The following is a 24,708-nucleotide window of genomic DNA, read 5'->3' on the forward strand; positions in this document are numbered from 1 at the left end:
TATATATATATATAAATAAAATATAAATATAATATAACTATATAATATAATAACGTAATTAGGCACAACACACTGCTCTGAAAAGTGTTACGGCTTACGATCGGGAATAACTTTGACTTTTGTGTCGGATGATGTATGTAAAAAAAAAACCCTCACTGGACAACACTTTGGTTCTTATTTTGTTTTGGTTCAACACCAATTTAAACACATTTAACAAACATCCAGATGTATCTTTGCTCTAAATACACAAACAGTTATAACGATGAAGTGGAATTTCATTGTACTTGCAAAATCAGAGCATTACCAACAAAACTGGTAAAACAGCCCAATTGAAGCTTGTATGTAATGTCAGTTTACTAAAACACAAAAAAAACAAATCAAACCAACAGAACAGGAATCTCAAATAAAACTGAGCTGCATGAAATGTCAAGCGAACCTGAATATATTTAGGCTTTACAGACTTAGGAAGTGTGGAGTTATATAATCGTTTTTTTTAAAGTGGTATAAAGCAACCTTTCAAAACTAAAATGAAACTTAATTGTAGTGTTCTAAAGTCTGTATGCTTATTTAGCTACACAGGGTTTCTTCATTCTTTATTCCTGTGTGCAATGTTCACAGAATGTATTAACGCAGGTAGCTATTTAGAGTTGTGATGCTGCACTTGGAGATCTCTGAGCACTGGTCTTGGTTCTTCTTGATCCTGTAGAAGTGCTCCATGTAGTTGGAGCGACCCAGAAGCTCCACAAAATCCTCATCATGGGTGATGATGAGCAGTTGGAAGTTACGCTGCCGAGAGCGACTCTTGATGATTCTGTCATTAAGAAAATACACAGCAGACGTTAGAGACATAATAATACAAATAATCAACATGCACAATTGTCCTATTGTCAAGAAATTGTGGGTTTAATTCCAAACCTTGGCATGGGAATTCATGTCCAGGAGCTCATGTGAGCTTTATAAGGCTTATTAATGGGTACTTTTTTAATGATATAGCTTTCTTGATGCCTCATAATGTGAACAATTTAATTTACGTAATTTACTAAGGAGAATAATGGTTTATGAATGGTGTGTAAACAGCCAAAATCTTTGTTCTTATATTCAAAAGAAGCAACAGATGATGTGATGTACACTTACTCCACCAAGGCATGGGCTAAAGACTCTATGTTCTCCCTGTCTAGATTGGTAGTTGGTTCATCTAGTGCAAGGATTCCACAGTTCAGACAGAATGTCTCTGCCAAAGCCAGCCGTATGATGAGCGAGGCCAAAACCTGTACAATTAAACACAACATGAGGAAAACTGATGAAATAAATCACAGACAGAAGCTTTAATGGTCTCATAAATTAACAGTTAGATAACAAATCAGGCTATGTGTTAGAATTTTAAACTACGTGTTAGTTTTCAAACATGACAGATAATGATTTCAACTAAATTCTAACATTTAAGTCTAATAACATTGACACACCTTCTGTCCTGCACTGCAGCGTCCTCGCATGTCTAAAGAGGTGTCTCCTTTGACCATGACCACTCTGTAGTTGTATGTTCGTCTCTTTGCACCAGCAGAGGCATTTTCATCCACATCAGAGCGAATCTCTATATATTCAATATCTGAGACGAGACAATCGTGCATACAGAGGAGTTTAGAATGAGGTGCAGAGGAGGCCGTGGTTTCTTTTCTTGTATGTAATGTATTACATGTGAATTAGATATTTCAGGTTAAAGAAATTATTGTTCATGTATTTAGCTGCAAATTTCACTTCTGCTAAACCTATCCATCAGAAACAGGTTCCACCAAGTGAGGAATGTTTAGTAGAAGACCTTGTCCACGATACGTGCTCCTCCACAGGTCCCGAATTATTTTGTTGATCTCTTCCATCTTCATACTGTGAAACTTCATGATTGTTCTGTAAAAATGCAGATATACTGGCTCATAAAATATAAAACCTATTTGATACACACAAGTGTTACTTCACTGGTGTTAATGAGAGTAATGCATTTACACAACACACAGGACTAGAGATAGAACTTGGACTTTGTCTGGACCTTTCTACACAACACTAAACACTAAGATCTTTACACAATATTTACAGTATTTTATGTAATAATTTTGCATACTGAGCATTTCAGGTTCGCACTGGAAAAAATAATGTTGGTCTTTCCCATTGCAGAGACTGAAAGCAGACTGATACAATCTTTATGAGTGGGATGAGTTCAGTAAAAAAAAAAAAAAAAAAAAAGTGTAGATGAGTGGATAGAAATTCATATCCATAAATCATATCAAATTCAAATCATAATATTTTTGCAGTTCTACTTTTAAAAATGGAAATACTTTGTTTTTATTCAAACTTTATACTGATCTCGGGCTGTAATAAAGGTAATGCATGATCGAGGTAAGAAGGAAAATGTGATCTGCTGAATGCGAATATTTTTGTGCATTTGTGGTTGATTAGACTGATTTCTTATCATAACAAAAACCAAAGATGACAAAACTCTGAATAATAAGATCTGTGACCAGTCAGCACACTCAACACTCCAACGTTCAGGGTCAAAGTTCATTGTAAATGTGAAACTATAACAGACAATTCAGAAGCACAAATACAATAGTTAATAAAATACTTATACAATTTAGTCATGAACATTGTATGAAAATCTGATCACATTTCAGACTCAATCTGAGTAAGGCTTGAATTATTTCTGATTATACACATCATCTGTGATTCCAGGTCAACATCACCACATTTATTCTTTTCATTGAACAACCTGAAAAAAGAACAGCAGTCCTCCCTAATGCACAGGAACTCACTGTATTGGACATCAATCAGTGTAAACAACTGGAATAAATGACACATGAATATTATATAATCACATCAGACTAGAGAAATGTTTCCACTGAGGTTTATCTCTTGAAGGTAAGGACTTTAATTGAGCCCACTTAAGAGTTATGTAGCAGCAATAATATACTTTTAAAATTAATCTGATTAATTGATTAATAACATTAATAATCTGATTAATCAATAAGCCATAATAGTAAGGTTCTTTCCTACATCAAGTTAGTGCTTCATGTCCATTTTATGCCTAAATTTTAAAGATTGTTTCCTGATTGCTTTTTTCTTTTAACAAATTGTTTACAAAATATTACTTTTCCTATCATATCATTTATGTTTTTGTATATTTTTATTAGTGTTTAATGTGTATAATGAAATGTGAATATAATATCTGAATACTTTAATGTCATGGATGCAGCTTGTGATTTTATTTTATTTTGAGAAAGGAAGAGATGACTCAGTGCCCTCTGCATCACTAATCATGTAGATGTAGGGATATTCCTCTGTGTGTGTGTGTGTGTGTGTGTGTGTGTGTGTGTGTGTCTGACCAGCTGTCAGCCACACACAGTCACCTCACATCCAGACACATATTAAGACCTAAATAACATCTTTACAGGAAACAAGAGGCCACGGCTCACAAGTGAAACATGAGATAAAGACTTTCTTAAAGTATTTTTTTCCATCACCAGCAAACATTTTAAGACATTTTAATTCTGAGACATTTTCAGGATAAATTATAACTACATGAATTTTCTATTCCTGTCAGTATTAATGCACAAAACTTATCGTACATTTGAGATAAATTACATTAGTTAGACCTCGAACTAAGCACACTGGAGATTGAGAAACAAGAGTAAAAGTAACACATTTTAAAAATCAGCAAAGAATTTTTAATGACTTACCTAACAGTGAAAGACTTTAACATTTACTTACTGGTCCAGTGCTTTATAGTAGATGTCTAAGTCTTTGTTTGCCAGCTCAGTGGTCCTCATGATTATCATCTTATCACGGAATCTCTCCTCAGCCTGGCAGTACTGATCCTCACGAAGTTCCTTGCGAAAATGCAGGATCTCCTCCTCAAAGCCTTTCTGTCGCCCCACAGCCAAACTGCGATTCTTCTTCAGGTCGTCCAACTTCCGCTCCAATTCCCGTCGCTCACTGGTCAATCATAATACAACACAAGAAGTGCTTGAAAATATGTAGACACTAGTCTGAAATCTGCCAAATAATCCAACAGGCCCTATTTTGCTTCCCTCTGGTCCTTTTAAACAAATCACGTGGTCTTCCTCATTAATCTAACCACAGTGGGAATAGAAAGGACATAGAAAGGACTGAAGAAAGTAGACAGGACTACAAGGAATTGCAGCACAGAGTGAAGAGGGACATGACAAAGACCAAACAGAAAGCATACAGTGAGTAGTATGTCAGGTTAGACACGAGGGAAGGTGAGAAAGACTTGTAGAGATTAGTGAAACAGAGAGATAGAGATGTGAAGGACCTACAACAGATAAGGGTTATTAAAGATAGAGATGGAAAGGTGCTGACACGTGAGAAGAGTGTGCTGAGAAGATGGAAGAGTATTTTGAGGAGCTGATGAATGAGGATAATGAGAGGAAAAGACAGGAGGAAAAGGTGAATATTGTAGAGCAAGAAATAGGAAAGATTAGAAAAGGTGTGAGGAGGTGAGGAGGGATCCGAGGAGAATCAAGAGTGAAAAGGCTGTTGGTCCAGATGACGTACCAGTGTCTAGGAGAGACAGCAGTGGAGTTCCTATCTAGATTGTTCAACATGATTTTAGAGAGTGAGAAGATGCCTGAGGAATGGAGGAGAAATGTTCTAGTGCTGATCTTTAAGAACAAGGGTATAAAGTTAATGAGCCGCACAATTAAGCTACGGGAAAGAGTAGTGGCAGGGCACGGTGGCTTAGTGGTTAGCACGTTCGCCTCACACCTCCAGGGTTGGGGGTTCGATTCCCGCCTCCACCTTGTGTGTGTGGAGTTTGCATGTTCTCCCCGTGCCTCGGGGGTTTCCTCCGGGTACTCCGGTTTCCTCCCCCGGTCCAAAGACATGCATGGTAGGTTGATTGGCATCTCTGGAGAATTGTCCATAGTGTGTGATTGCGTGAGTGAATAAGAGTGTGTGTGTGTGTTCCCTGCAATGGGTTGGCACTCCGTCCAAGGTGTATCCTGCCTTGATGCCCGATGACGCCTGAGATCCTAGGTAGTTCGGATAAGCGGTAGAAGATGAATGAATGAATGAATGAAAGAGTAGTGGAAGCTAGGCTAAGAAAGGAAGTGGATATTTGTGAGCAGCAGAATGGCTTCATGACCAGAAAGAGCACGTCTGATGGAATTTTCGCTCTGCGATCGTTAATAGAGAAGTACAGAGATGGTCAGGAGGAGCTGAACTGCGTCTTTGTGGATCTAGAGAAAGCGTATGACAGGGTGCCGAGAGAGGAGCTATGGTACTGTATGAGGATGTCAGGAGTGACAGAGAAGTATGTCACAGTAGTTCAGGATATGTATGAGAGGAGTATGACATCAGTGAGATCAAGGTGGAGGTGGGGCTACATCAAGGATAAGATTTGAGTCCCTTCTTGTTTGCTATTTTGATGGACAGGTTGACAGATTCCGAGGATAGAGTTAGGTGGAACCCGATGATACAATATGGCAACCCATAACGGAAAAAGACGAAGGAAGAAGACAACTCCATCTTCCTCACTAATCATAAAAAATTTCATTTAATCATTTATACTACAAATAGCTATTTGGCTAAGCTAAAAAGCTAAGGAACATAAACATTATCTCAAGGTGGTGGCAAAGTGATCCACTATAATGATCAAATTCATTGAAATATTTTGATCACATTCACATAATAATTTTAAGAATAAGAGTAAATTACTTGCGCAGTTCCATGACCTGCATGTTGCCCATCTCCTTCAGTAAGACCTCCCTTCTCCGGGAAACCTCCTTAAGCTCTTCCACACGCTTTCTCAGGGTCAGGTTGTCCTGAAGCCAGCGCTCTTGTACCTATGAGCAGGAAAGACACAAAACAAAATACTCATTTCTCTTTCAATGCAACATGCTCAGAACCTACAGAAACATGCGAAGAACACAAGACAGGAAATAATAAGAAAAAGCCCCTCTACCTTCTGAGTGTCGATATCTTGCCGGATATTTCCCATGTCCTTATTGATTTTCTCTCGCTGTTTCTCAGCTTCAGTCAGCTGAGCATTTATCTCCTGAAGTTCTGCCTCTTTTTGCTGAATACAAAATTAAATGTAAAAAGAACTGAAGTGTAAAAGAATGTGACAACAGAGAAAACAGAATGGGAGAAATTAATCTTGTACCTGTTTGTATTCATCTTTGCCCTCTTCAATGTACTTGCCAATTTCTCTTTCTGATATAGCCAAACTTTTGACTCTCTCTTTCATAGCATCAATCTATGATAAATGAAAAAATAAAAATTAACCATTTGAAATGTAATGTCTATTGTTGGGTTTAATGCATAAACAGGAAAGGATACACATTCTGTTTCAGGGTCGCTGTTTATTTTTTAGATTCTATGCCAATGTGCACTGCAGCTGTCCTGTTAGTTCACGTCATGTTAAGACATTATGTTTTTTTCCCCTTTGTCACACATCTCTACATGGACTATGCACTAAATAAAGTATGGTTTAACCCTAGGCACCACATTGAAAAAGACAGACTGTTAGCTCCTACTGTATGTTTAATTTAGAATATTCAGTATAATAAGTTACATACCTTCTCCTGGCCCTCACTTTGTTTTTGATTTTTGCGCTCAATCAGATCCTGCTTTTCATGCTGGAGCTTCTCTAAAGTGATGGCCAGAGGACAGACCTGCTCCTTAGCATCCTACAACACACACATGTAGGTTTATTAAAACAAAACAAACACCCTCATTCATCATTCTCCCTATTACACAGCAGAGTTTCTCATTAAGCAGTAAGAGAATCTAGCTCTCTCGTGCAAGTATTACCCGTATTTCTCTTTGCAGATCCTGAATTTCAGCACTAAATTCCACACATTGCTCTTCCAGCTGCTGCTGCTTCTGCATGTTACTGGAAATCTGAAGCTTTTCAGCACGGATCTCATTCACACTACTCTTTAGGGTTTGTATCTGTTCTTGCTGGTCCTGAATGAGTTTGCGTTTTAGCTCCATCTTACTACTGGCTGAGAACAGGAAAAAAAAAAGAGATGATGAAGAATAAGATACTGTGAAAATCTGCATCCAGCCCAAGAACTAGTGTAAGGAAAGCAGAAAATATACACCTCCTTCTACAGTCAACAGAAGAGGGTAATGGATGATAATCAAACTACATTATGATTATAATGTAGGTGGTGTCTGGTGTTAAATGCACAGTGCTCATACTGGTGTCAAGGCGATGCTGGACCTCCTGCTTCTCTTGGCTGATGTGCTGCATGGTGCGGCTCAGGTCCACTCCCTGAAGCTTTGCTGTATGCTGTGCTATCTTCCTCTCCACATCCTTCAGATCCAGCTATGTTACAACCAAACTCAAACATTTTAGTTACAGTATCATGATTACTTTACAAACAGCTATATAAAAGCTTTAAAGAACATTCAGTGATATGGTCAACTGTTTGTTTATAAAACATCGACCTGCAGCAATCTGAACATTCTAACCATTAAACACTTCTAACATTCATTGACAAAAACACTTCCACTGTATTAAAATATTAAATATAATAAATGTCTACAAATTTGGAATGGTAACTGTATAGACAGAGATATATAAAAACACTATTTTCATTAACATATGATAGTGGCATGGCATGGCATTAACATATGATGGTATACACCAAATAATTATTAATGTCAAATTAAACCAAGGAAATTAAATGAAGAGAAATTAACCCACACAGAATATTTTCTGCATTTAGTAAAGTACTGAAATGATATTATAATCCCAGAGTGACCCCAGACCTGGTAGCGGTCCATGAGGGAAATGTCTTGTAAACAGGCTTTGGCTGTATCCTCCTCAGACATCAACAGAGACAGCAGACTCTCCTGCTCCTCGATGTCTCTCTTAAATTTCTCTATTTCACGGTTCACACTCTGCAGTTTATTCTTTAACTCTGGCAGATCCTTCTCATGCAGCTCTGCAATAGTTTGTCTGTGTGTGGAACAAAATAGAAAATGTCAAGGCGCAACACTACAACCATACACGATAATATATGATGTTTTTGCACACTTTTAAAAAAGCCTGGCATAAATAAAACATCACTGTAGCAACAATAAGATGTAGACCACAAGGACTTTGTTATACCATTATATACGCCAGAGGACAGCCACATCCAGGCCAAAGTAAAGGTACTGACCTGACAGGTTTGAGGGCCATCATGTCATCACGCCTACGCTCCTTCCTCTTCAGGTCCTGCTCTGTGGATTTCAGCTTGTCTGGCACCAGACGCAGCTTGGACTGCATGTCATTAATGACATCCTGGAGCTCAGACTCTGAGGGAAAGACACGCTGACACACTGGGCAGCACGGCTCACCTTCTTCTGTCAGTTGGCTGATGAACTGGGTGTACACGGCTGTAGCCCCAGCCAGCATTGCTGATTAGAAAATTGAAAAGAAGAAAACAAGAAAAAGGGAGAATGATCGAGATAAAGTAAACACAACTACGATATGTATGACTACGTGAATAACTTGCTTAAAAGTCACAGCCAGTTTGAACTGAAACATAACAAAAAATATGTGCATACGTATTTCCATGACATACCTCTCTGCTTGGAAGACTTCTCCAGGTCATCCTGCAATTTGCTCAGATCAGACTCAAAGTCCTGGCTACCACAAACATTGAAAAGTTTCTCCTCATAGCTGGCCAGCTGCTGCTCTTTGCGTCGAATCTCAGTTGTACAGTGACTCTTGTTTTGCTCTCTGGATGCCAACTCCTTACTAACACATTACAGACAGACCAAATTGGAAAAAGCATGGAGTCAGGAGTGTTAAAATGAGGCCAGAGCCCAATGAGAGATGAGAAAACACTAAAGTATTGTCCAGACTAAGATAAACCAATTATACTGTAATGATATAATTATAAATTCTAAACTAATAGTAGACGTGTGTCTAACTCCCTAAAATATCTGAGATCCTTTAATGTTTTACAGGTACAGCTTCTGGTATGCACAGATCATTTCCCCCCAAACCTAATTACATCCTTCTAAAATATTTTGAGATAAATAAATGTCACAGGATGAAACATTATTGAGCTCAACTATCAAAACCATTATTATTTAATTATTGTGCCATTTGTATATCCAAAAAGAATGAATCTTATTCCACTACAATATAGATTAGATAGCTTAAGGGCATGAATTTGATCTTGAGACTCACTTGAGCTTGCTCAGCTTCTCTCTGATAGAGTTGATCTCTCTTGATTTGCTATAAATCCAGTCCTCAAGCTCTCTCTTGTTAGGAAAATGGCCCAACAGAGAAACCAAGTCTTCGTTGTGCCTGGACTTGATCTTCCTTACTTGATCTTCTTTATCAGTCTAGATGCCACAATTGAAATAATCATATTTCAATTTAACCACAAGAATACATTTTATTTGTTCAGTCTAATTAATACTTTTGTAATACTAACATCACTATTCAGCATGTAGTTAGTCAGTTTAGCATTAAATGCCCAAATATGAATAATACATACTGTATGTGTGACTGCCTGTCATCTATGTAATGAAAGGAGTAGAGTACTGACAGTGACTAATTAGATTAAGGTGAAATGTGAAAATACTCACTTTATCTTTCTTCAGCATGTCCATTTGTGTGCGTGCTGTGGTGTGTATATTGAGGGTTTCCATTTCCTGATCTAGTTTGCGCTGGTTCTGATCCAGTTCCACCTTTTCTCTCTGTAGCCCCTGCACCTCCATTCTTAGATGGTCCACAGTGGAATCCTGCACAGCCTTCTCCAGCTCTCGCTCCTACACACATATATATTAATAAATATATACTAGACAATATATACTAAATAAATTAATTGATTAAAAATAAATATATACTATATAAAAATCGAGGTGATTATTAATGAATGTTTTGAGAGAACCTGTGTAATTGTGACTGGCCCAGTTCATGGGTTTTAGATGTGCTATATCTAATGTCATGGCTAGCTCACTTTTGGGCAGTGCTGTATACTGATCCTACAGTGTAACTTTGGTAAGTTAACCATCTAAAGTCAGCTAGATAGACAAAACACCAGCTCTTGTGGTAAGGGAAAAGGTTCATTTGGTCTCATGAATTAGTGTGGTGTTTGTGTGTAGCTGCACTGCACTGTTACTGTACAGCAGGGGTCACCAACCTTTTTAAAACTGAGGGCTACTTCAAGGGAACTGAGTAGTACGAAGGGCTACCTGTTTGATACAAACTTCCTCAATAGCAAAATTGCACAGACCACTTTTTAATAATAAAAATAATACTAATAATACTAATAATAATATGGTGAAGAGACTGCTCACATGTCAATGTTAATTATTCCCCACAATTATTAACAATGATTTATACAACAATGACGGTAATAATATTTAAACATGCAACATTTATTTATGTTTATCTGTTCCAACATTTGAAAGTCAGGAAGTAATGTCAAGGAAATCATTAATCAAGTCACAACAAGTTATCTAGTCTTTTTTTGAACAATTTTTCACATTTCTGTGCACCATTTTTAGTTTAATGTTGTGGTGTTTTCAATGAACACGTGTTATCTCTTTGTCTGTAAATGTCTGTTAGTGGGAAGCCTGGCACTGCATTCTGCTCACCAGTGTACTGTAATCCGGTGAATAATTTGACACTGCAAGTCTGAGTGAGTCTATGTGTAAATGTGCATCAGTAAGGTGTGTTCTGTGTTTGTTCTTGATAAAGTTCATGTTAGTAAAGGCTGATTCACAGAGATAGGTTGAACCAAAAAGGCAGGCGACTTTCATAGCTGCTGTTCATACACCACTGTACTTTTCTGTGTCCACAAGACACCAAAAGTTTGATGCAGACTGATGGACTTTGAGGTGAAGGTCATTTTGCAACGTTAGGATCTTTACCTGTCCAGCATCCAAGTTGAACAGAGCACTTAGTTGCTCAGCAGTGCATGTCATGTCCACTTGCATGAAAGGATTTTTAACATCTTTTTCTGTCCTTAATGCGCTGCGGGGTGGGTAGTTAGCATTGAAACGTTTGTGACACGTACTGAAGTGTCTTGCCACATTGTGCCGCTTTGCCGTCGCAACAGTCGTCCCGCAAATGAGACACACACACTTCTTTGACTGGCGTAAAAAGAACTCTTCCTCCCAAACACCGTGAAAATGGTATGTTTTCTGTCACTTTTCTGCCATGTTTTTGGGAGTAAATCACAACTGACTCCTCACTGTTGCTGCACAGCTTCCTTGTGTCAGGAGTCGGACGTGACGTGCGCGCAATATTGACATTTGATTTCAGAAAAGGCCAGAGTTTGTTATATACATAAAACATTTTTGTTTACATTTTTTTTAATTAAATAAAATGAAATTAAATATAGTCATTTTAAAATCTACATTAAGGCAAGCATTTTTTATTCAAAAACTACAGCAAGAAAAATTTACTTTAACTATATTTTGACCAGTGCTATTTTTAGAACATGTCTCGCGGGCGCCTTAAGTGCTCCTTGAGGGCTACCAGGTGCCCGCAGGCACCGCGTTGGTGACCCCTGCTGTACAGTAATCAGTAAAGGTAGACAAGTGGCTGTGTTTTTATTTGAAAGCATTTTGATCTATCTAAAAATTCTGAGTAGCATTTACTCACCAAGTATTTATATTTGAGCAATTAAAGCAATTACTTACTGTCCTACCAGTGAATTTTTATCCACAGAAGTACAGAATAAACCTGAGGTACAGAAAAACACTTACTGCTTTTGTGAGCTCAGTCTCTAGTTCCTGAAGTCTGGATGAGGAACCTTCCAGTCTTTGAAGTTCAAACTTGAAGTTCTTTAGTTCTTGCTGCTTTTTGACCTGTATGTCCTTCTTCAACTCAATGGTCCTCTCCAAACCTGTCTTCTTATCACGAATCTCATCAATGTTTTGCTGTTTCTGTGTTTCCTTCTCTTGCAGGTCAATCTGGAACAAAGTTTAGCCATTTACAGTAAGAACCTAAAAAATAATAGTTCATACTAGAAAATTTAAAACTATTTTTGCCAAACTATTTATAGGTCAAAGTCCACCTAAAGTCTGTGTGATGGCCGGGGCTAATATATACAACTAATATACTTTTGTAGCAAGTAAAGTTTGTAGCAAAGCAGTTATGTTCAGATCTACATAGGAAGTGGTAAAGGTTCTACATAGGGATCTACATAAGGGATCTACATAGGAAGTGGTAAAGGTTCAACGCAGGTTGAAGTGGTAAATGTCCTGTTACTGGCCTCTGATCAGGGTTGTGTCTCTTTGCTGGTGTTGCTTGATCTTAGAGCAGCTTTTGATTATTAATTATTTTACAATTATATGCTAAAGTAAGAAATATGATGTCATCCTGTCCAGTGTCACCCAAATGAGGATGAGGTTCACTTCTGAGTCTGGTTCCTCTCAAGATTTTTTCATCTCATCTCATCGAGTTTTTCCTCATCAAAGTCACCTCAGACTTGTTCATTAGAGATAAATAGTAACTTACTTTTAAAATTAATTTTTATTTTTTTTTTGTTTTTGGTTTTAATTGTTTAAATGTTTCTATACTTCTGTAAAGCTTCTATGAGACAATGTGAGTTGTCAGGATCCAGCCTGTCCATGTGTGTTTGTTTATGTTCTGTGTTCACGTGTCTGCCCCGCCCTTGTCTCTTCCTCCCCACCTCAGCACACCCGTTCCTTATGTCTAATTGTCATGTCTATTTAGTCGTGCCACGTTGCCGATGGCAGTGCAGAATCCTTGTCATCCTTGGTCTTGTCTCTTGTTGTGTCTTTGTCCCTGTTTTGTGTTTTTTATTTAATAAACCTGTTTACTTTTATGCTGTCCTGCATTTGGGTCTGTTTTTATCCCTGTATCGCTGACATATAGAAATAAATAGAAATGAATTTAATAGTGAATGCTTTTTTTGTTTGGCCCTTTATACAATTAAAATAAATAACTAAATCTCCTTTATCTCTAAAGGAAGGGGTCACAATCATAAATGCACATCTGTGCACATCTGCATTAGGCATGACCTCTAAGACTAGCTCTTGGTCAAGATGAATAACGGTCACGTGTCTTGCAGTTACGTCTGGAATATAAAAGATAAACAGCATGCATGTTCATGTTCATACATTAACTTTTCCTAGACTCAAATTTTTTTTTTGTTTTTGTTGTGGAAACTTGCTTCAGAAATTCTCAAATTTCCAAATCCAAAGGACATCCAAATATGTCCTTATAAACCTGCCTTAGCCATCTAAACTTTTCTCTCACACCTATGCCCCTGACACACACATTGTTCAGCTTTTCTACCAAGGGTATAAAAATTTAACAAAAACCCCATTATTGTCATTTATTTATACAGTTACAGTGTACACAGTTTCAGTCACATGGCCTGGACGATAAATCATACATTATGAAAAAAGTATGGTATATTAAAAAATGTTTACCATAACCCTGCTGAGTGCCTCAGACTCTTGATCCTGTCTCTCTCTAACTTGCTTATGGAAGCTCTGGAGCTGTCTGTCACTGAAAGGAGCTCGATCATATCCCTCCATTTCCAGGTAAGAAGCTAAAGACTTCACTTGAGCATCACGATTTTTTATATGCAGAGCCTGTTTGTCTGCTTCCATCTGTAGGCGACCTTCAGTGAGCAGACAAAAACATCCCACTCAGCTGGTATTTCTTCATAAAAATACAAATGTGATTCATCATTATTTATTAAATGTCTGCTCTTCACACTCTGTAGTCATCTCTTAATCACACGATATTGACTCCATTTGTCCAGTTCTTAGAGTTCTTTAATCCTTACCATCTTAACTGATATTATTAGAATGTATTAATATATTTAGTGAACATGTATTGAATTAAATGAATTAGTCTTGTACAGAAATTCATATACATATTATATATATATATACATATTATATATATACATATTATATATATATATATATATATATATATATATATATATATATATATATATATATATATATACACACACACACACACACACACACACATATATACATATACATATATACATAAAATATATATACACAATACAATATATACAATATATACAAAAATATATATATAAAAAACATACCAAATAAAATATCAAACCGGTAATTCAATAGCAAATTACCATGATGACTGATATTTAATTGGTCTACAGAACGCTATGGTCACTAAGAGGTGAATGTTATTACGTACCCTGTTCAACAAGTAGGTCTGATTTAATATAGTTCATCCTCTGGCACTCACGGCCTGCCTTCTCCAGATCACGTTGGCATTCTGTGAGCCTCTTCACTTTCTTCTTGACTGTGAGCTGGTGATTTTCGTACATCTCCTGTAGCTGCTCATCTGAACCTTGAAACACCTAAAAGTGTCCAAGACCAGAAGCAGTTTAAAATATATGTGTAGAGTGAAAACAGTCATTGTATGACATTTAAAAAAATTTTAAAATGTATAGTGGGCAAATTCTATTCTTTAAAAATTATAAACTAGATCATTCAAATTACTCATTTTATTCAGAATTCTATTCATCATACTTACTATACCAAAAGCCTCAATCATGATATTTTGCCTACATTAATTTAGTGAGATTAAGAGAGAGAAACTTGAATAAACAGCAAATGCAACAAGTCAATTGCTTTTGCCTTCCAGTGAGCCAAAACCCTGGGAAAACACCCTGCTTTCACTTGTCTTATGGGCAAGTTAATGAATTTCTGCCTTGTCCACCCAAAACACTTTCTTATTCATGAATATATAAATTATTACATATGGTTCTCCAGATTGAACTTTGTTCTGGTGTGATGGGGCTTTCGTTGCACCTTACACCTCCATCCTGGTGACCAACGCTAGGCGCGGTCCTCGCTAACCCAGGCTACAACCAAGCTGGTATCGGTCAAGCTGTCGTTTTCATCATATGGTGTGTCATGGGCAAATTAACATGGCAGCACCCATCCCTCTCCAGGTTGGATGAAGGTTAAGGTCATACCCAAAACCCCTAGAGAACATCTGGATAAGCTTTGAGACCCAGAGGTGGATGAAATATTTAAAACAAGGATGGGGGAAATTCATGCAAGAAAGGAAATTTAGCTGGAGAGAAGAGTGTCCTTGTAGACCTCCTAAATACAGGTGATGATGCCCTCCACAAGATCTGTAACAAGATCTTGTAGAGTGGTGAATGGCCTACAACAAAGACTCAATCATTCGCTATCACACTACCAAAAAAGGGGCAATCTACAACAGTGAAAAAACTACTGCGCCATCCGTCTCATCAGCCACCTTAGCAAAGTTTCGCTAAAAGGAAAAATTAATAGGTTAAAAAGTGGAACAAAGTGGAACAAAGCTTAGCAGAAAAACAGGCTGAATGTAGGGCAGGACAGAACACCATGGAGCAAATCTTTAACCTGGGAATCATATGCAAGGATGCCTTTGATTGAGTGTGGTATGCTGCTCTGTGGGCAAAAATGAAAAAATATAACTTCAGCCCCAACCAGTTTCATGAGTGTCATCAAAAATCTGTACAACAAGGCTACCAGTGCAGTCTTTTACAATGGAGCCACTGGAGACTGGTTCAGCATACACCATGGATGCCTCCTCCCTCCCATGGACGACCATGACAAATGCTCCAAGCAGAAAGTCCTTTCTAGAATAACACAAACTACTTCTGCTCTGACAAAACTGAAGCCATTATACACAAAAAAAAGTCATTCATCCATCCTATACAGTACAAATTGCAGTAACTATTATGCTACATATGACAGTATAACTCTGGCAGTATCAGTAATTCAGCTTGTTCTAATTTTACTCTTTGTTCTGGAATGAAGTGTAAATCCCGAAAACATACCTGTATCAAGAGTAGTGGTTTCGAAATCTTCTAGCTTTGATCTGGAGGTTTTTAATTTTATACTAGGGCTGAATTTGAGGTTGGACACCAAATTGCTTTACGTATATTCATTCATTCATTCATTCATCTTCTACCGCTTATCCGAACTACCTCGGGTCACGGGGAGCCTGTGCCTATCTCAGGCGTCATCGGGCATCAAGGCAGGATACACCCTGGACGGAGTGCCAACCCATCACAGGGCACACACACACACACACACTCTCATTCACTCACACAATCACACACTACGGACAATTTTCCAGAGATGCCAATCAACCTACCATGCATGTCTTTGGACCGGGGGAGGAAACCGGAGTACCCGGAGGAAACCCCCGAGGCACGGGGAGAACATGCAAACTCCACACACACAAGGTGGAGGCGGGAATCGAACCCCAACCCTGGAGGTGTGAGGCGAACGTGCTAACCACTAAGCCACCGTGACCCCGCTTTACGTATATGATGCATGATTAATAACTAATGTATGAACAAGCAAACTGCAAAAAGTTTCCATGTCACCATAGAAACAATAACAAAGATTAATTTCCTACTAAGCAGCTCTCACTACAATGAGGGATGCCGAGGTCAGATCATGTAATTTTTGGATAAATAATTTTCATTTTACCTGCTCAATCTTCTCCTCTAATTCACGATTGTCATCCTCCATCTGTTTCTTCCTGCTGTCCAGAGCCTTGATATCATTATCCAGTTTCATTACTTTGCCTAGATTGTCATCAATGTCATTCAACCGATTCTAAAAAGATGAAGTACACATAGTGTGGGGAAAGACAAAGTACAGTAGGAATACTCATACACATGCACTCAACTGCCACTTTCTAGCTATCAGTCATGCAATTATCCAATGAGCCTAGCAAGGTTCAGCAGCACATTGTATAAAATCATACAGATTCAGGTCAAGAGCTTGGATGTTGGTAGCAGATGGGGAGGTTTAGGTATTTCAGAAACTGTTGTGCTCCTGGGATGTTCACACACAACAATACAATATAATGCACTGTATTGCTCGTATTTCTCACATGATGGCTTAATCATTAATTGTATTATTCAGCGTAATAGATTAAATGAGAATAAAAATAAAGTGATTTCACATCATGTAATCTATTACATTAGGAAACAGAACTCATATCCATCACATCCTCACTTCAGCTGTCTTACCTCCATGGGGTCAATTTGGTTCTCAATGCGCTGTACACTTTCTTTAGAAGCTGCTAGCTGGGCTTCTTTAGTGGACAGCTGTTCCTTGATCTCCTGTGCCTTTTCCTTATTCTGCTTCAGATATTTCAACTCCACCTGACAAGATTTGACAGCATTGGACTGCTTCAGCCTTAACTGACGAAGGGTTTCCAGCACCTTGATGTACCTATGAGAGAATTATAAATAAAGGTGGACTGTTAGCATGGCAACTGAATGTGCTCAGTTACGAACATGCATTAGCACTGTAATAATGCATTTATGTCAGTGAAATTATCCATGCTCTGTGGCGTAAACATGTTAGTATTTAGGATTGACAAAGGGTATTACATGATACTTAAAGAACCTGGAGATGTATCAAGACTGTAAAGAATAATAAACACTAGAGATGAGCCGGATACTCGGCTGAAACGAGTATCCGGTACGGATAAAGCACTTCTGCCGAGTACGAGTATTATACGAGTAATACGAGTCAATATCTGTGCTCGGATTGAATGAAAATCATCATTGGGTAGCTGATTGTGTCAGCGTTCTGTGATAGGCTAGTCACAGCGCCCCTCCCCTACAGTGATAGGCTAGTCACAGCGCCCCTCCCCTACAGTGATAGGCTAGTCACAGCGCCCCTCCCCTACAGTGATAGCCTAGTCACAGCGCCCCTCCCCTACAGTGATAGGCTAGTCACAGCGCCCCTCCCCTACAGTGATAGGCTAGTCACAGCGCCCCTCCCCTACAGTGATAGGCTAGTCACAGCGCCCCTCCCCTACAGTGATAGGCTAGTCACAGCGCCCCTCCCCTACAGTGATAGGCTAGTCACAGCGCCCCTCCCCTACAGTGATAGGCTAGTCACAGCGCCCCTCCCCTACACACATACAGATGTATTGTATTGCTGTGTCTCGCTCTGCTCACTCACAGTCACACACAGAACAGCTCTCCGTCTCTCCCTCAGTCACTCGGGTTCGTGGGTCTTTTCCGTTAACGTTTAGGGTTTCTTCAGCTTTTTACTTCGGGTTGTAACGTTAATAATACGTACTTACTAACCAGTAGAGTTCTGGTAAACGTGGGTTCGTTCAGACGTGATGCTTGCTTCTCTGCCTGTCGGAGATTTTTTTTCTTTTTTAAACCTTCAGCTGTCTCTAACCAGTAACCAGACACTGAGTGTCTGACACATTTTTGCTGTATTTCATAAAAACATAAAGGTAGTAAGCTAGTGTTATAAATATTATAAATTAATTATTAAGCTACACACACCTGGTGTGGAAATAAAAAAATAAAAAAGAACCTAAAAAAATCACACTGATCATAAAAAAAATTAAAAGTTAAAAAAGAAAGTTATGTTGTTCATTACATTTTACTTCATAATTGCACTGCATTGTTTTCTTTTCATTGTTGCAAAACTTGTTCTGTAATATAGTTCGTTTGCTATCGTGATCAAAACCATTGATCTGAAGCTCAATCCTGATGCTGTCCTGTAAATATTTTTCTAATCAGCAATAAATATAACAATTTCTGATCAACCCAGATCAATTGCATGCTTAATATAACATACCGGTTAAGGCCCCGCCCATTTCAAGACAAGCCTTGCCCACTCCGAGTACAGATACAGAAAATTCATATGGTTAACAGACACAGATAATGCTGTACTCGCTCATCCCTAATAAACACAGAGCCACACATTTTGCCAGAGCAGGATAATATACCTTGTTGCTGAGAAAATCTCATCAAATTTCTGCTTGAGGGCTTTTCCTTCACTGAGAGGCCAGTTAGACTCCTCTTGGTGGCAAAAGATGACATGGTTGAGCACTGCCTTTGAAACGCCCAGAGCTGAGATCATCTCACGATCTATCTCAGCGCATTTTGAGCTCAGACTAACTTTTTCCCCATGCCTGTGGACAGTCATTCACAAGAAGTTAACCCGTAAACACCAGGAAGTTCCCACTGAAACTATTGGAATACAAAGACAATTCATTTGTTTTTGTTGTAGAATGAAAATATTTGGGTTTAAGCTCAAAAGATGAATATGAGAAAATTTCAGCTTTTACTTTTATTTTATATATAAAGATGTGTTAAACATATGACATTTTCTAAACCGACCAAGAGACAAAATATTAGAACATGTGACTGACCGATTTTCCCTGTTGAAGAGGAGAGTCGTTAGCCTTGAGTTTTACATGTGAAAATGCATTTGCTTTTAAAAAGGATAAATAAACATGAAAACAAGAGGGCTGTCTATGTGAGTAAACCAAATAATTTGAAAAATAAGAGGGATATACAACTGTTCCAGTACTTGTGCTCATCTAAAAATGCGGTGGTTTCTGTGGAAATGGTTCAATATTGTGTGTTGTTTAACATATTAAGATGTAAATACTAGCTAAAACACTTGTTTCATATCCATCTATTGATCTCAAACCCAAAGGTCCTTAGCACATAGCAGTAACAAATGAATAGGTCTTGTTGTTCACAGTTTCAGAGGGGACAGTATACATACATACAAGGTAAACAAACAGATGAACAACTGAATCTCCAGCCCTAAGGGAGGTAGTATTAAGAGCTGCATATTTACATAAATATACACTTTTAAGATGAAAATTAGGCTTGAAAATGTTCACTCAAGCTAATATTCTATGAGCAGTCATGCTACAATTTTATGCTTCTAACCCCAAACTTACATTTAGTGTCTCATTACTTTTTGTTTAGTTTCATGAGAGAATGCAAAATTCAGTTGCATAGATTGGCATCAAAAACAAATTCTGCCATTCTACTGACAGTGAAGCACCACAAAGGTGTAAGAACGCTGCCCAAAAGTCTGGATTTATAAAACCCACTTTATTCTGGTGATGACTCCTTCGAGGGTTTTGAATTCGGGTGCTTTTTTGCCCTTCTGTGTGCTTTGCATGGAACGCTGAACAGCTATTGGCTCCCCGTTAACGTCTCTGAACTGTAGCCGTATCTGGGCACGTACATCTGTTTCATGAGCATCCTGATGAAATGTACAAATCCACAACAACCATATATATATATATATATATATATAAAAAGCCAATGATACCTACATAATATATATGTATGTATATAAATGGTAAATACAAATACCACAAACACCTACCTTTGGATCATGTACAAATGTATTTCCTTTACTTCCAGGTGGGAAATCTCCTGAGGTGACATATTTAAGACACTCGATAATAGTCTAAAAAAGAAAATTAAAACATTTAATTTATCCTAAAACTAAATAATTACACAATGCTTGTAAGAGTATTCACCCCCTTTAAGTCCTCAGACTCATTATGTTGGCTTTGTAGAAGCCAACATTCTGATTTCCTTTATAAGCTTATTATTATTATTATTATTATTATTATTATTATTATTATTATTATTCTTCTTAGCCACAAATTTATCAAGAGTAACTCGTCCTAGGGCTTTCGAGCCACATGCACCAAATTCGGATATGTCGTAGACCCTGGTCTGAAGTTTGTTGCTACTACTTTTCTAAGCGATCGGAATTCCGACATTCCCGGTACGGAAGCTCAAAGTGGCCTTTTTTCGTATCCACTTCCATTATAAATTTTGGAGGTTTATAACTCGGCAAGTTTTCGAGCGATTTACACCAAACTCGGAAAGGTTCTTTAGGACGTTACTCCGGACAAAGTTCCGGACTCGGCGTTCCGACGGAACTTTCGGTTTTCCCGTAGTCGACGATGGAACGTCCCATAGACTTGAATGGGGAATTCCTAAAATTCCTCTAAGCTTTCACACACGCAGCGTGCGCAGAGCTCAGGCACGGCTTCTCTCCTGTGTTCTATGCAGTATAATAATAAGTAGAATCCCATAATGACTGCAGTATTGACATGAAATGTCCAAACCCTCAGTAGCCACTTTTTGCCAAAAGTATTGGCACCCCACCGGGTATACTGGTGATGTCACGTGTAGCCCCGCCCCCAGAATAAGCGAAATCAAAAATTTGCACAACATGGACATGTGACATATCAAAACACTCAGCCCAATGAGGGGAAGTGCCTCACGTGTGTTATGGTCACGTCACGTCACGTCACGTGTCATCACGTGAAAATAAAAAATTTGCACAACATGGACATGTGACATATCAAAACACTCAACACAATGAGGGGAACTGCCCCACGTGTATTTTGGTAACGTCACGTGACGTCACGTGTAGCCCCGCGCCCAAAATAAGCGAAATCAAAAATTTGCACAACATGGACATGTGACATATCAAAACACTCAGCACAATGAGGGGAACTGCCCCACGTGTATTTTGGTCACGTCACGTGACGTCACGTGTAGCCCCGCCCCCAAAATAAGCGAAATCAAAAATTAGCACAACATGGACATGTGACATATCAAAACACTCAGCACAATGAGGGGAACTGCCCCACGTGTATTTTGGTCACGTCACGTGACGTCACGTGTAGCCCCGCCCCCAAAATAAGCGAAATCAAAAATTAGCACAACATGGACATGTCATATATCAAAACACTCAGCCCAATGAAGGGAAGTGCCTCACGTGTGTTATGGTCACGTCACGTCACGTGTCATCACGTGAAAATAAAAAATTTGCACAACATGGACATGTGACATATCAAAACACTCAGCCCAATGAGGGGAAGTGCCTCACGTGTGTTATGGTCACGTCATGTCACGTGTCGTCACGTGTCAACACGTGAAAATAAAAAATTTGCACAACATGGACATGTGACATATCAAAACACTCAGCACAATGAGGGGAACTGCCTCATGGGTATTCGGATCATGTCACATGCTCATGTCCGCTCGCCTCCAAAAGTATTGGCACCCTAGCGGTCCAGTAGCTTTCACAATCTTTCTGTCCACTTGCCTCCAAAAGTAACACTAACCCTTATGTCCACTCGCCTCCAAAAAGCACCGGCCTTTGCGAATACTTGCACCGTCAAAGCCAACATCAAAGTTTGTCTCGACGAACTTTACAAATCTAGTTTGGATTATAAATGATGCTGTTTGTTCCAGACAGTATTTTTATGGCAAACCAGAATGTCATGAAAAAAAGTGAAAAATGCTGTTTGTGTACATGTTTGTGTACATGTTTGTGTACATGTTTGTGTACATGTTTGTGTACATGTTCTGTGCAAAACTGAAATCATGCTGATGGTGAATGAGCAATAACAATAATAATAATCCACACAGGTACACAACACACCGTTTTCCCGGCTCCATTTGGTCCGACCAACACTGTCAGAGGACTGAAGAATGAAATGATCTGCTTGTCTTTGTCCTCAACTCCAAAACTCCTCACTCCAAGGATGCTCATCTTCTCAATTTTTGACATTTTGACTCAGCGTGCTGTCACTAAGCAGTTAAAGTGAAAGGTTTAATATATATTTATATATATATAATTTTTTATCAAATATTGTTAACATTCCCTCAGGTAACATCATGCAGCACCAATGTCCCATATTAGTTTTTAAATAAAAAGGAACCTGAAGCTAATAATCATTTTTTTTAATTTCAGTTACTGAATCCTGTTAACCCATTAAACTATATAATATTTAAACAAAAATCTCCCATGACATTGTTGGAAAAAAGGACTTATTTACTGAGTTTTTCACCAGTTAGCAGTGGATTAGTAAAGGGGTTAGTAGTGAGTTAGTAGTAGTTTATTTACCTGACATAACTTTATTTACAGATAACTTTATTTACTTCACAGATAACTTTATTTACCTCACAGATAACTTTATTTACCTCACAGATAACTTTATTTACCTCACAGATAACTTTATTTACAGATAACCTTATTTACCTCACAGATAACTTTATTTACCTCACATAACTTTATTTACAGATAACCTTATTTACCTCACAGATAACCTTATTTACCTCACAGATAACCTTATTTACCTCACAGATAACATTATTTACCTCACAGATAACCTTATTTACCTCACAGATAACCTTATTTACCTCACAGATAACCTTATTTACCTCACAGATAACCTTATTTACCTCACAGATTACCTTATTTACAGATAACCTTATTTACCTCACAGATAACTTTATTTACCTCACAGATAACCTTATTTACCTCACAGATAACCTTATTTACCTCACAGATAACCTTATTTACAGATAACCTTATTTACCTCACAGATAACTTTATTTACCTCACAGATAACTTTATTTACAGATAACCTTATTTACCTCACAGATAACTTTATTTACCTTACATAACTTTATTTACAGATAACCTTATTTACCTCACAGATAACCTTATTTACCTCACAGATAACCTTATTTACAGATAACCTTATTTACCTCACAGATAACTTTATTTACAGATAACCTTATTTACCTCACAAATAACCTTATTTACCTCACAGATAACCTTATTTACCTCACAGATAACCTTATTTACAGATAACCTTATTTACCTCACAGATAACTTTATTTACCTCACAGATAACTTTATTTACCTCACAGATAACCTTATGTACCTCACAGATAACCTTATTTACAGATAACTTTATTTACCTCACAGATAACTTTATTTACCTCACAGATAACCTTATTTACCTCACAGATAACTTTATTTACCTCACATAACTTTATTTACAGATAACCTTATTTACCTCACAGATAACCTTATTTACCTCACAGATAACCTTATTTACAGATAACCTTATTTACCTCACAGATAACTTTATTTACAGATAACCTTATTTACCTCACAGATAACCTTATTTACCTCACAGATAACCTTATTTACCTCACAGATAACCTTATTTACCTCACAGATAACCTTATGTACCTCACAGATAACCTTATGTACCTCACAGATAACCTTATTTACAGATAACTTTATTTACCTCACAGATAACTTTATTTACCTCACAGATAACCTTATTTACCTCACAGATAACCTTATTTACCTCACAGATAACCTTATTTACAGATAACCTTATTTACCTCACAGATAACTTTATTTACCTCACAGATAACTTTATTTACCTCACAGATAACCTTATTTACAGATAACCTTATTTACCTCACAGATAACTTTATTTACCTCACATAACTTTATTTACCTCACAGATAACTTTATTTACAGATAACCTTATTTACCTCACAGATAACTTTATTTACCTCACATAACTTTATTTACAGATAACCTTATTTACCTCACAGATAACCTTATTTACCTCACAGATAACCTTATTTACCTCACAGATAACCTTATTTACCTCACAGATAACCTTATTTACAGATAACCTTATTTACCTCACAGATAACCTTATTTACCTCACAGATAACCTTATTTACCTCACAAATAACCTTATTTACCTCACAAATAACCCTGTCGTGTACATTTACTGTTTAAAGCTGATTATCTTTAGCGGAGCAAAAGATAGCTATTACAAGCGACAGTGAGACCACTACAAAAAATTGTTCCGTTTTAATCTTAATGATATTTATTTACAAGTTTATTTGCTTTAAGTATCTCACTTTATTTACAAGAACATTTACCTTCACAATCACTTTTACAGCGTGGGTCTGTCCTCCTGCGACTGATGTACTTCCGCACGGAGAGCGCATGCGCACCAAACCTCTTTACAGCCTACTACAACGACCATAATGC

The 24,708-nt window shown here is 37.8% G+C and overlaps 1 protein-coding gene across 1 annotated transcript; it reads right to left on the minus strand.

Annotated features, from left to right (window-relative positions):
- Positions 1-166: 166 nt before the first annotated feature.
- Positions 167-24,679, minus strand: rad50 (RAD50 homolog, double strand break repair protein). The gene is made up of 26 exons (XM_060890204.1): positions 24,597-24,679; positions 22,276-22,424; positions 20,191-20,274; positions 19,910-20,064; positions 18,785-18,970; positions 17,052-17,256; positions 16,504-16,632; positions 14,201-14,366; positions 13,432-13,625; positions 11,737-11,943; positions 9,607-9,789; positions 9,203-9,360; positions 8,589-8,764; positions 8,184-8,421; positions 7,789-7,978; positions 7,216-7,342; positions 6,823-7,016; positions 6,588-6,698; positions 6,173-6,265; positions 5,972-6,085; positions 5,725-5,852; positions 3,757-3,981; positions 1,817-1,902; positions 1,464-1,606; positions 1,135-1,268; positions 167-811 (listed from the first exon to the last, which is right to left on the minus strand). The coding sequence occupies exons 2-26, from the start codon at positions 22,402-22,404 to the stop codon at positions 625-627; spliced, it is 3,942 nt and encodes a 1,313-aa protein (XP_060746187.1). The 5' UTR covers positions 22,405-22,424; positions 24,597-24,679; the 3' UTR covers positions 167-624.
- Between the last annotated feature and the right edge of the window lie 29 nt (positions 24,680-24,708).

The sequence above is a fragment of the Tachysurus vachellii genome, chromosome 17 (genome assembly GCF_030014155.1).
Source record: "Tachysurus vachellii isolate PV-2020 chromosome 17, HZAU_Pvac_v1, whole genome shotgun sequence".
Taxonomy (NCBI): Eukaryota; Metazoa; Chordata; class Actinopteri; order Siluriformes; family Bagridae; genus Tachysurus; species Tachysurus vachellii.